Source organism: Phodopus roborovskii, unplaced genomic scaffold (assembly GCF_943737965.1).
Source record: "Phodopus roborovskii unplaced genomic scaffold, PHOROB, whole genome shotgun sequence".
Lineage (NCBI taxonomy): Eukaryota > Metazoa > Chordata > Mammalia > Rodentia > Cricetidae > Phodopus > Phodopus roborovskii.
In genome coordinates, this window is record NW_026126638.1 from 7,117,472 (window position 1) to 7,131,104 (window position 13,633).

Sequence of the window (13,633 nt, forward strand, 5' to 3'; positions counted from 1 at the left end):
GTGTTTCACATACATATACTTGTATATACACATGTAAATAAAATTAAAAAATACCTCCCCAAGAGCCCCCAGATGCATGGGTGGACACGGAGGATCTCCTGCTAAGGGAAAAAAGGCAGGCACAAAAGGACAGGCAGACACAGTGTGAAATATGATTCTGTACATTAAGCATCAAAAGTTGTCAGACTCACAGAAAGCAGAATGGCAACAGCCAGATGTGTGTGTGTGTGTGTGTGTGTGTGTGTGTGTGTGTGTGAGGGATCTGCTAACTTTGAGCGTGACATTTCAGGGTTTCTAAATGAAAACATTCTGGGAACCTTTTGAACACAGCAATGTGAATGTAGTTTATAGTACTGAACTGAAATGTTTTGTTTGTGTTTTTGAGGCAGGATCTTAATCACATCCTAGCTGACTGCAGATTTGCCAAGGATGAGTTTAACAGCTTATCACACAATCAGCAGCTGTGACTCCAGGCACGTACCACGGTGTTGGGCTTCAGCTGAACTGTTAAGCATAGTTAAGATGGTCACATTTGCTAGGTATGATTTTTAGTATAGTTGATAAACAACTGCAGGGCTGGAGAGATGGTTCAGTGGTTAAGAGCACTGGCTGCTCTTCCAGAGGACCCAGGTTCAATCCCCAGCACCCACATGGCAGCTCACAACTGTCTGTAAACTCCAGTTCCAGGGGACCCAACACCCTCACACAGACATACATGCAGTCAATACACCATTGCACATAAAATAAAAAGAAAAACAACTAGAGATGCAATCCTCTTCCAAGTTGCTGCTAATCTCTTACTCTGTCTCATTAGAATGACCCCCATTTCTTCACACTGAGCTGTTTATTTCAGTCTCATGAATAAGAGACACCAATTCTTCCAAGCATTGCTAAGAAAGAAAGAAAATATAGTCAAATAAATGCAGAAGACACAGTAAAGTAGGGTGGCAACATGGCTGTAATTGTGCAGGACGGGGAGGTCTTCAGGGGATGGGTCCAGAAGAGCAGCAAGGGTAAGGAAACCGAGAGGAAGGACAGGGTGGATGCTGCACTGATAGTGTGTCCAGTGAGTCCTCCTGGGCCTGCTAGGGTTGTGCTGAAGCAGGATGCAGCCTTCCAGGTTGTCCTCCTTCTGTTTCCAGTAGCTCTATGATCCTGCATCTTGCTGTGGGCTTAGTGTAGCTCGTGGGATGAGATACTCCTGGTTGGGATCAACAGTCTGGAAAGGAATGGATGCCGTTAGCAACGTTTCTAGCCAAATATTTACCATTTTGCTTATCGTTTCATTTCTTTGTTCCTTAAAAAAGAAACAACTTCCAAATTGTTCTAGTCTTATTCCTGTTGTTGTGACAAAATGCCCCCAGGGAGGGTTTATTTTGGCTTATTCCAGGTTGTAGTCAAGGTGGTGGGAACTCAAAACCAACTAGTCACGTGACACCCATAGCCAAAGGCAGAGAGAAATGAATGCATGCACACTTTGCCTGCTAACTTGTTCTCAGTTCTGTTTCTCCTCTTACATGATCCAGATTCTCTGCGTAGGGAGTGGTTCTGCCCACAGAGGGTTGGATCTTCCCATACTTTGTAAAGTAATTAAGACAGTCATCTACAGATACGGCCATAGGTCAAGCTAACGCTGACAACCCTCCTTGGGGCTCTTTTTCCAGGTGAATCTAGGCTGTGTAAAGTTGACACTGGAACTAATTAGCACACAAACCTATTTATATCAGGTTCCACTGTTGGTCATTGATAAGATTTTTTTTTCTTTTTTCTTTCTTTTTTTTTTTTTTTCCTTTTCTTTTTCTTTTCTTTTCTTTTTTTTTTTCTTTTTCTTTTTTTTTTTCTTTTTTGGCATGGTCATGGGATAGCTGATTCCTGGGATTTGAAAATGCATACAAGAAACTCTACAGGCATGGATAAAAAACAATTTTTCTCATTATGCGAAAGATACTCAACCCCACTTTCCTCTGCCAGGGTTAATTAGAGCCAATGACATGTGCCTATGTCCTGGCCTAAGTGCCACTCAGGAAGACACAAGTTCTCAGTTACAGAGGGGACAATAACAAGCTGCCTCATAAAATTCAGTAGACAAGTGATGGAGGGTGACTTGCTTGTGATCCCCATAAAGCAAGAGGATTTCCCCAGTGTGGTATTTTTGGGCTTTCCAGATCTGTCTGTGAGCCATTATGGCTCAACGTGTCCCAGCATGACGTGTGATGCCCAATCGATTCAGTAGAGCTCCCTCTATTTTTGCCTGAAAAGATTAAAATTGGTTCATCCATTTGGGCTTCCAGATGGTAATGAGACCCAGCCCTGTTCTCAGGATGGCCTGGGCTGTCAGGGCTAGACGGTGAGTGATTCACAGGGGAAGTTGAGGGTGCAGGGGAGAGATTTAGATAGCCCACACTAAAACCAGACTCCAGACTCATGCATATTTACAGCCTTCTTGCCGCTGGTGCGAAGCTTAGCCAGCCCCCTCAGCTTCACACAGATCTTGAAATATGGCTTGGTCCTTCCTGGGAGTCACTGAGGTGGTGGTGTGGAGGGAGACTCGTGGGGTTAAACTGAGGGCCTCGCCTGTGCCATCTGGTGTGGCTTGGGTCTGGCGTGGCTTCCCTCGGATCACTAAATCATTGGACAAGCCTGAAGAAGGAATGAGTGTTTGGCGTGTCTTCCTAGGAGAATGAGGAGCATGTTTACCTGCAGCTGAATGGGAGTACCATGTGCAGTTAGAGCTACATCCTCCTCAGCTCCGTCACTGTCTCGGGCTGAAAGCCAAAGGAGGGAAGGGCTGGGTTAGAGTTGAACTCACTGGGACTAGGGGAAGGCTCAGTGGCTTGCAAATTGGCTCTTGATGCTTTGAAAGGACAACTTGGTTGTGGCAGCTATTGAAAAAGAACGACCCAATGGGTTTATTCCCTCATCTGTGGTTTTGAGACAAGGTGTCATGTGTCCTGGGTTGTCTTCAAACTCAGTATGTAGCTAACTGGAGGGACACCCCTCCTTCCAGCTCTCAAACACTGAGACGGCAGGTGTGCACCACCATGTCCAGCACTTGGAAAATCTGATTGAAAAGAACCCGCTAAACATTTATGAGTGAAGTTGTATGTGGTTAGAGCATGTGTGTCCAGGACAAGTACATGGATGTGTAGTAACTGCAAAGGCAGGCGAGCCATCATAAGTTTCCAGAAAAGAGTCCAACCCTTCTGGAAACTTCTCTGTCTTGCAATAACAATGACCTCTGGGGTCTTAGATTTGAATGGTCCCTGCAGGCTGACTTCTCCATAAGCTTGGATTCATTGTCATTGTTGTTGTTTGGGAAGGGACTTACTCTGTAGCCCTGGCTGATTTAGAAGTTCCTGTGTAATCTAGACTGGCCTCAGGCTTTTGGTGATCCTTCTGAGCATGTTACCGTGCCCAGCTCAATTGGATTCAAATTATAAAACTGGACATAATAAAAAAATTATTTCCAGAGTTTGCCCAACATCAGAAGGCCCTGGGTTTGGTTCCCAGTACCACAAAAGTGAGCGCCTAAGAGCACACACGAACACATAATGCACACATGTACACACACACACAAAGAGAGAGAGAGTCCCTAGAGAAATACTATATTGTTACAAAATGACCACATACACAATTATTTGTTTAGTGATAGTCTTGTCAGCCAGGCAGACATCTCTATGAAGGCAGGAACTTCTGTCTCTCAGGCCAAACACGTACTTCATACATGCTTGTGTCTGAGTGTCCACAGACATAGCTGTGTCAGTAGTGGTCACACTTAGAGGCTGCTGTGCAGGTTGGGCCTTGGAGAAGGTGGGCTGGAGACCCTCATCTATGTTGTGTACCTCCTTTTTCCCTTTCAAGAGGCCCTCTCCCTCTCTGTCAAGTTCCTTAACCTTTCGCTCATGTTGCTTCCTGGTGGAAATAAAAGGAAACTCTTGCTAATCATGACAGCAAGTCTCTTCCAAAGGTTCTTGAGAACGCAAACGTTGATGTCTGTGCAGAGCCCTTGGGGTGGGACATACGGAATGAGTGTGTGAGCTCTCCTTCATATATTATTGATGGTGGTGCAGTCATGCCTAACCCTGACAGTCTCCTCTTACCGGCATGTTCTAGAGGGGTTGAATCCTGGTATGTGGTTGAATACTGCATGTCTTCCCTTCAGTGTAGGACAAACTGAATCCTTGCTTTAATTGTTGTAGCATCTTGGGGCCCCTTTGCACTCAGTCCCTTGGCAACTGATTTCATCCTAACATCCCCATCAGACCTCTTCAAAGATTAGAATAGCCCAGCACGTCCATTTCTAGTTATTTTTCACAAATTTATCGAAGCCCTAGTTCCCTAAATAAAACCCTCCGCCATCTCACGGTAGGAAATCGAGTTGACTGAGACTTGGCGTCTACGTGTGGAAGAAGCAGGGTGTGACAGCGCAATCTTCAAGTATATATGAAGACATTCAGGCTCCCAGAGGTCAGGGACCTTGTTGGTTAGGAAGCCAGCATTTCTCCAAGCCACGGGTGTGACATGTGCTGCTGTCCCCGAAACCTGGTTATGCTTACACTTTGATCTTTGTGGATCTCATCCTAGCCTTATCTAAATTTAGACCAAACAAATTCTATCCATGGCTCACTGTCTTATCCTAGTTTCCCTCTGTTTCTGTTTCTCTTACCTCTTCCTGGTCTGTAACTCGTTTTTCTTTAGGATTTTTATCCATAATTTATTATGCACTTGTGTGTATGTGCATATGAGTGCAGGTGCCTGCTGAGGCCAGGAGAGGGCATCAGTGTTTTACCTGACATGGGCGCTGGGGACTGAACCTGAGCCCTCGGCAAGAGCGCTGTTAGCTCTTAGGAGCTGAGCCATCACCTAGTGCAATGGAAACTCCCAACAATCTATGAAGGTGACCCCAGCTAAGACTCCTGGCAATAGGGGATTCAGAACCTGAACAAGCCATTTCCTGTAACCAGGCAAGGCTTCAGAGAGGCTGGGACACCAACCCAGCCACAAACCCTCTGACCTCCAATTTGTCCTACCTCCAAGATGTGGCTAGGGTAAAGAGGGCACAGGAATTATGGGTGTAATCAACCAAAGACTGGCCAATCTGAGAATTGTATATGATAGGGAACTCATCCCTGAGGGCCAGGACCCAGAGGCAGGATAGCCCAGAGACCTATATAGAACAACAGCAACAACAAATACCAATAACAATAACAATGAAGAAAAGAGCTGAGCTATTTCTACTGCTCACCTATAAGTATTTAAAGAGTATAGCATGTTTAGTTGTTTTGTTATTGTTTTCCTCTATAACTAAATAGTGCTGGATTGAACACAGATCCCCCTTGTATGCTAGGCAAGCACTCTACCACTGAGCTATATCCTCAACATTTTTGCTCTTTTTTATTTTATTTTTTTATTTATTTGTGTGTGTGTGTAGGTAGGGGGATACATGTGAATGTGTGCACAAGTGTGGATGTCAGAGGACACCTCATGGGGTCCATTTTCTCCATGTACTAAGTAGGTTTCTGGGAATGAACTCAAGTCTTGGCAGCAAGTGTTTCTACCCACTGAGACATCTCACCAGTGCCTCAAGAGTATTCTGAAGTGGTACATTGAGGAGGATCATGCAATGTTGCCATGTGTGTATATATCACACAATGTTCAGGTTAGGGAGACACATATTTTCATAGCCATTTCTTTACGATGAAAACATTTCAATTTTTTTTTTCTAGATTAAAAACAAACCCGGTAACATACAGTACACCTTACTGTGTAACAGCAGGCCAGAATTTCTTTCTCCTACCTAACTCTAGGCTGCGCTCATTAACTGATCTTCCCCCATGTTTCCCATTCACTAGACTCCCAAGCTCCCCAGAAAAACCTTTCTAATCCCAACTAGTGGGACTTTTCTTTTTAAGATTCCCATGACATCTTAGAGAGACAGGAAAGAAAAACAAGCTTCCCGTAAAAGAGCAAGCAAAACTTGTCACCTGGGTCCATTCCATTGGATTTTCTTTGAGAAGTAGGTACACTCTGAAGAAAAATGTGAGATGGCTCAGTGGGAAGACACTTATCATAAAAGTTTGCCAACCTGGGTTGGTCCCCAGATCCCACTATGGAAGGAGAGAAACCAACTCCTAAAAACTGACACACACACACACACACACACACACACACACACACACACACACACAAATACACAAAATGTAAAGCAACAAAATAAAGAATTATTGAAAAGGACAATACCCAACCCAAGCTGATGTCTAGGGAAACTCAGAGAGTCTAATGTTTCAGGACTTCTAGGGAACCCAAAGGGTCTAATGTTTTGCAGGACTAGCTTTCTGATGGCTCACTCATTTTAAACTCATTGAGCCATTTTCATTCTGTCAAGCTCATCCTTTATCTTTGTCCTAATACTTTTGAAAGTCATCGCTCTAATATCTAATAACAGAAACCTGTCCATCATCCTCTGAAGACAGGTAGATCTTGTTTTTTTATTTTTTTTTATTTTTAGGTTTTTCAAGACAGCTTTCTCTGTAGCTTTGGAGCCTGTCTTGGAACTTGATCTGTAGACCAGGCTGGCCTCATTTATCTCTACCTGCCTCTGCCTCCCTAGTGTTGCGATTAAAGGCCTGCACCACCACTGCCCAGCTGTTGGATCTTGCTTTTAGCAAGCCTGAGATGAACAATATTCTGTTTAACCTACAATGACTAAGGCAGGTCATAACTAGAGTGGGGACTGTCCTGTCCCCAGAAGATCTGTTACTGATATTTTCTGTGTTTATGATCTCTTTAAGTCCTCAGTGGGAACAACTGGTTTAGTTAAGTGGCCTTTGATTTGGGGGGAGAGATTATCGATAATTTAGGAGGGGAGGGGGTCAGCTATTACTTAGGAGGGGAAGGGGATTAGCAATATCTTAGGGCTATAATCATTCTGAGATCCACTAACTTCAAATAGAAAACAACACAACCCACCAACCAATCAAGTTAAAGAGTTACGTGTTACAATGCCATCATCCCTGGCACATATAAATTAGTTAATTAAGCAAAACGTAACTTATAAATGACTTCTTCACTCATACATTGTAATGACTTCAATTATACACTCACATTTGTGCACTATCCTTGCGGATCTTTATGATAACATTCCCAATGCCTAACAGCATGTCAAGCTTGTGAAATATTAATCAATACTGTAAGACTATAGAGCTGTGTTTATGGCTCAAGGGAAGCTGAGTATGGTGGGATTCCAGCACTATCAAGACACAAGTAGGAGGGTTAGGAGTTCAAGGCTAGCCTGAGCTACATGAGACCCCTGACTCTCAAAAAACAAAAAACAAAAGCAAAAACAAAACAAAAACAAAAAAACAAAACAGAAGTTATAAAAAGGAACTGGTTTGAAAGTTCCATCAATGTATAGCTCTGTGCCCATGCTCAAGTATATTAGGTTGCACATGTGTGTACACATGTGTAGGGAGGCCCGAGGTCAACCTCGGTTGTTATTCTGTAGACACTACTAACCCTGCTCATTTTTGCATGTGTATGGTGTATGTACACACATGCTGTGGGGGGTGCATGCATACACACATAGAGGATAAAGGTTGACAGACAGTATCTTCTGGATCCCCCCCCCCCCCCCCGACTATCTAGTCTATGGAGCCAGGTTGTTGGGCAAGGGGTGGGGGGTGAGGGGACAGGGAGGGAGGAAGGGGAGGCACAACTCCTGTCTGTCTCTGCCTGGCGAAGGCTGGAGTAACAAGGCTGCCATGTCTGCCTGGCTCTTTTGTGGATGCTGGGGATGTGAACTGTGGTCCTCGAATTTCTGGAACACATGCTTTACCCACTGAGCCATCTCCCCAGTTCTGTGCATCATGCATTTTTGAGGTAGGGTCTCTAACAGGCCAGGACTCTCTGTTTGGCTAGAGTGGCTGAGCAGGGAGCCTCTGCCTGACTCTACTTCCTCGGCCCTGGAGTAACAAATGTGTATCACCACACCAGGGCTTTTAAAAAACATGGGTTCTGGGCATCAAATTTGGGCTCATGTTTGCACAGTATTTCACTGACTGAGCATTTACTCAGCCCGCTATGCTATTCTTCAGGAGCACATTTACAATATAAGTACATCTGCCCATTTGTGCTATGTCCTGCAGTGAGTGACATGCCTGATTGCGTTTGCATCCAGATGTTGTCATGCTGTAGAATTAAGTCCATAAGCTACTTCCGATCGATTTTAAAGCCTAATCTTTGTAAAGACTTCCAGGAACTGGATGGAGTCTTTAATCCCTCTTGCTGATCCGTTTCAGCAAATCCTTTACCAGCTCTTATTTTCCCATTTAATAGCGATCCCTCAGGCATTGGTTCAAGTGCATTTTACCCCATTTTTAGTTGGAGATGGAAAACAGTAGGACAGCTGCCTCCCAGAGAGATGTCTTTACACTCTTGAAATTCTCTGCTAATCACCCCTTGACTCCTTTTCTCTCAGCTGCATAATTCTGGTTTTATAAGCCCAGCGGTAAATCAAATAACAATGCCAGTGGAGCCAGGGTTGCAAGCAGCGTGAGTCAGAAGAGTCACAGGGTCACCGTGTGCCTCATGGACCAGAACAAAACGCCACGTTTCGGGATAGGATTGAGACAGACAGATCGGCTATGAGAAAGGCGCATAAAACTTAAAACTACTAGCTCAGTTTTACTGTCCTAACCTTACCACACAGGTGTGACGCCAAAGCCCTTTAATCATCCCTGTGGTTTTCCACAGAGCCTCCCCAAGTGCCCCACACATTTCATTAGTGGATGTTGATGCTGGAGACTGACTGATGCCGAGAACAAGGGCATGGCTGTTCTCACAGCCACAGGTCTGTTTAGTTGCACTATGATTGTTACTTCGGTAAACAAGATCTCAGGCCAAGGGTTTGCTTTCCAGCGGCCTCCATGACAATGCTTGTGGCTTTCCAAGGTGCTGGCTCTTACCTACTTAGTTTCTTCTTTTCCCTACACTTTCTATTGCATTTAAATTACTCTTTATGTTTCAGTAATTGCCCTTTCCCAGACTTAAGTTCTGATTCTAGTCTCTGACCTGAATTTTCAGGTGACCATGCTCAATCTTGGAGGGCAATTTGCATTTTTAAAGCAAGATACTATTGTATCATCAAATGACTGGCAATAATTATCATCTGCAGACTATTTCCTGTTTAAAATGGAGTTTTCTCCCTCCCTTCCTTCCTCCCTCCCTCCTTCCCTCCCTCCCTTCCTTTCTTCTCTCTGTCTTTTGTTGGTTTTGCTTATTGTTTTTCAAGACAGGGGTTGCTTGTATAGCCCTGGCTTTCCTGAAACTCACTCTGCAGACCAGGCTGGCCTCAAACTCATAGAGATCCACCTGCCTCTGACTCCCCAATGTTGGGATTAAAGGCCTGTGCCACAACCAGCAGGTTTTTTTTTTTTGTTTGGTTTTTTTGAAACAGGGTTTCTCTGTGTGGTTCTGGCTGTCCTGGAACTCACTTTGTATACTAGGCTGGCCTTGAATTCAGAGGTCTGCTTTTCTGCAGCCCCTTGAGTGCTGGGATTAAGAGTGTGCACTACCATCACCCAGCTCAAAAAATGGATTTTTATAATCTTGATTGGATAGTAGGGTAGTTGTGACCAAATTAAGAACGGAACACCTCTGCAAGCTCTGAGGCTGTCCTGATAGCACCTTGATTTTGAGTCAGTCTTCATATGGCTGGAGTTCATCCTGTAGCACAGGCTGGCATCAACTTTACCCTGATGCCATTACCTCAGCTTCCCAAGTGCTGGCATTATGAACTTGTTATACCACACCTGGCAAGATTTTAAATATTTTTGTTTGTTTGAGACAGGGTGGTACCTTCCCAACAACACCTTAAACACAAGTCTAACATTTGGGGTACATGGAATAAGGGTCATAATAAGCATGCTTTGGGATATTATGGTACTGCAAGAACTTCTTTGTCTCTGGAATTGCACAACACAAAAAGAAAACAGCAACTTTTATCCCATCTTTGGGTAGAAACTATGGAAAAAATTTTTAAAAATGATAGACTCTGCAGTTTCCCTTCAAACCCCAGGCATCTGATGTGAAGCACCCACAACAATGCATAATTTTGTAGGAAGGATATATTGCTTCAGTTTCTGACTCTCTATCAACTGAACTGAAAAGAATTAATAGATGCATTTATCTGGACCGGATTTAATTTGAATGTGTAATTAACTAGAGAGAACAGCTCAGAAAGTGTACAATGTACTTAAAAGGAAAGCTTATATTAAATGTTTTTTGAGCCTGGTGAGCATGATATATCCCATACAATATATAAAATAGCATCTTTGTTAAACAATAGAAAGCAAATGATAGAAATCGGTTGACTATTAAGACACTAAAATTGATATGAAACTATGTCAGATGTTTTATAAAAGGAATTAATGCGTTTTGATACATTTCCAAATAACTGAAATTAGCCACTATTTTCTCCAGGTTGATGTGGACCGAGCATCTTTGGTGTCATGGATAACGTTAAACCCTAACAAAACAGAGACAGGTGGCTTGATTTTATATCTAGATAAACATGTGACCTAGAAATTATCAAGAAAACGTCACATAAGCAGTTGTTTCCTGTCAACTAATGATTACATATCTGAGCTTTTAGTCAGGATTCAGATTAAATGTTTTTTCCTGTGGCTTTTTGTAACAGAGACTTGAAAGATTTTTTTTTTTTTTTGAAATAGTGAACAACTTGCAAAATAGAAACCCAGAAGCTGGACTCTGCGACTCTCAGGAGCGATGAGACCCACAGTTGTACATTTTATCTGGGTAATTAACTTTCAGACTTAAACTTTGAAAATGTCAATTGCTTTTGTTAGTGTCCACTTTTGTGCCTGAAAGCCAACCTGTCTGAACTTAGCATGGCCTGACCCACCCCTAGCCTGGGGCTGGTTAGCTCATTTTGTTTGTTTACTTTATTATTATTCTTGAGACATTTGTGTAGTTCAAGCTGATCTTGAACTCTGTGTCACTAGGGATGACTTTGAACTCCTGATCCTCTTGTATCTGCCTCTGTGGTTGCCACCACACTAGCTTAGTTAACTCCTTTTTAGAGTTGGCAACTTTCTTTATCAAGTTTCAGCAACAGTCGCATCTTTTCACTGACAGCTTTCTATTCTTTTTGTCTTGTTCTTTCCGCATGAAGTCTATGTTTTGGAAGCTCTGCTTTCCTCTTGGTCCTAAAAGGCGTTGTCTCTATACTTGACATGACTCACCAAAAATCTGGCCTTTGCCAGTGAGATCCCTCTGGGTTCTTTCTGACTCACCAAAAATCTGGCCTTTGCCAGTGAGATCCCTCTGGGTTCTTTCTGCTTGCCTTCTTCCCTCCCTGCCCCAGGCCCTCTGGGATGTACCTCTGGAGGGTTCCTGGTTCTCCATCCTGAAGCTGCGCTGGTAGACTGGGACCTGGCAGGCGTTGCCTTGAGGAGGACACTCCTGCCTACATGATCTGTAGAGGATGGACAGCTCAGGGATGATGTAGAGCAGCAGGAAAACCCACGCATTGGTGACCAGGCCGATGCAGATGACCGCGTCGTCCCACTGAGGCTGCCGCTGGAGCTGAGGGTTGCCTCTCATGAGCATGGAGATCCACACTACCCAGATAATGATGGAGACCAGCACAGTGGCAAAGATGAACCTTCCATGCTGCTTCCAGTTCTCACATGGGCCACAGAAGGTGGCCTTGGAGACAAAGAATGTGAGGGCCATGAGGAAGAGGACATAGATGAGGAGACAGACAAAGTCCACATTGAGCTGATAGGGCGTCATGTGCACGAACATCAAACCTCTCGTCATGATGAGGGTCACATACTCTATCGCAACGATGATCTGCAACAGGCTGACACCAATAGCAAGGAACAGAATTGTAGTCCAGCAGAAGGAGACCCTACCCCGCACCAGCTTCACCAGATTGGCGGCATGAGCCAAGAGGCAGGAGAAGCAGATAGCAAAGAGAACCCCAAAGAGGAAGTATCGAACAGGGGCAGTTCGTTGGTTGAGCTGGATGATGAAGGCAAAAGCGAGTCCGAAGAGCCCCAGCACACTCAGCAGGAAGAGGAACTGGGTGGGAAGCACGTTCCACTGGCTGCAATCCTGCACCTTCCGCATGAGGAAGAGAAAGGCCAGGAGCAACAATATAGTAACCAGGATGCCAATCACCGCCAAGGACTCCAGAACAATGCCCCATGGCCCTTCACTGTCACAGAAGAGGTAATAGTCTTCTGTGGACTTCACGCAGTCCTCATACATGGTGACTAAAGGTACACCTCACAAGAATAGATGTCTGGTCTCCTGTGGGGAAAAAAGATGAAGATAACCCGTGACTTCATATCCACCCAGGAGGATGCCTGTTGGGAGTCCTGTCCCTCATTCCAAATGAAGATGTCTGAGCATATGCAGGGAATGGCTTTACCAAATAGTCACCCAGACACAGGAGAGTAGCATTTTCTTTGTCTCTCAACACTTGTCTAACACCAACCTTCCTGGGTGGGCTAACGATCTGACAGATACAAGTATAGTCTACAGGCGTAGGAATGCCAACCTCTCTACTATCCCCTACGGGACAATAAGGAAGGCTAGTCTAAACCCTTCCACACTATCTTAGCTCCATCTCTGCAGAGGAAAACCAGAATGTCCTTCCCTTGGGGACTCCATATAATGAATCTGTTTTTATAACAGAATTTCCAAAGGCCATTTGAAGGCAAACAGAATCTTCTTGTCTGATGGATTGGTGGTATTCTCTTTGTATTGGGCTCCAGAATGTCAATGTATCCTTGGTTGGATTATCTCAAACACTGATGTCCTGCTTAAAGTTGACAGGCCAGCCATGCTCCCCAGTAATTTTAATGACTGTTTCTTCTTTCATTTTAATTCAAGTCAACCCAATGCAATGGGCTATTATTAAATGCCTGTTATTTGTTCACCAAAAAAGTATGCAAAATGTCACCTTCCTTCAAGAAACTTTACAGATACTTAGGACTAAAATCTGTGACTTAACTGAGGTGGCTTAGAAAAACAACCCCAAGTTGATGCCAATAAAAGAAAATAACAATAACAACAAAATAAACAAATACAGTTTGTTTTTTTAGAATTCTTCGAGCCCCATTGCCCAAATTCAGCTGGCGGGAGTGGGGATCCCAGTTTGCAGCCGACATCACGGCCCTGGACTCCAGCTTACCTCCTCTGTGTCTCCTCTGGAAGCTCACGAGGCTGTGGTGGTGTGGAGCTGTGACTGCAACTGAGCAAGGAGGAGACAACTTCAGGTCCTTTAATCTCTCCTCAAATGGGCGGAAGACCTACAGGACCACACTCAGGTTCCAAAAGTGTCTATAAAAAGAACCGGAAGGACAGAAAGACACACCTAGTCCAGTTTCACGGCAACTTTTTTACATGGAACCCTTTGGTGAGAGCAATTATTCCTCATTTACTGCTGACCAGGCGCCTTGACCCGGAGAGCGGTGGTTTCAGGGAAATGTGTTTCCTTACAGCATCTTCCAGTGTGCTTAGGAAGCTATGGGGAGGGTGCTTGGTCCCTATTTCAGGGGCTTCTCCCAAACTCTGGTTTTAATCCCAAGAATCTGTAGAGCTC

General features: G+C 44.2%; 1 protein-coding gene across 2 annotated transcripts; it reads right to left on the bottom strand.

The window, feature by feature from the left end:
• Nucleotides 1–1,031: 1,031 nt before the first annotated feature.
• Nucleotides 1,032–13,367, bottom strand: Gprc5d (G protein-coupled receptor class C group 5 member D). 2 transcript variants are annotated; one of them, XM_051173193.1, is made up of 4 exons: nt 13,223–13,367; nt 11,400–12,336; nt 2,698–2,765; nt 1,032–1,219 (listed from the first exon to the last, which is right to left on the bottom strand). In XM_051173193.1, exons 2-4 carry the CDS (start codon nt 12,292–12,294, stop codon nt 1,148–1,150), a joined length of 1,035 nt encoding a protein of 344 aa, XP_051029150.1. In that variant the 5' UTR covers nt 12,295–12,336; nt 13,223–13,367; the 3' UTR covers nt 1,032–1,147. The 2 variants fall into 2 exon arrangements, with proteins under 2 accessions (XP_051029150.1, XP_051029151.1); XM_051173194.1 differs by lacking the exon at nt 2,698–2,765 and having other exon boundaries at nt 1,071–1,219.
• Nucleotides 13,368–13,633: the final 266 nt, after the last annotated feature.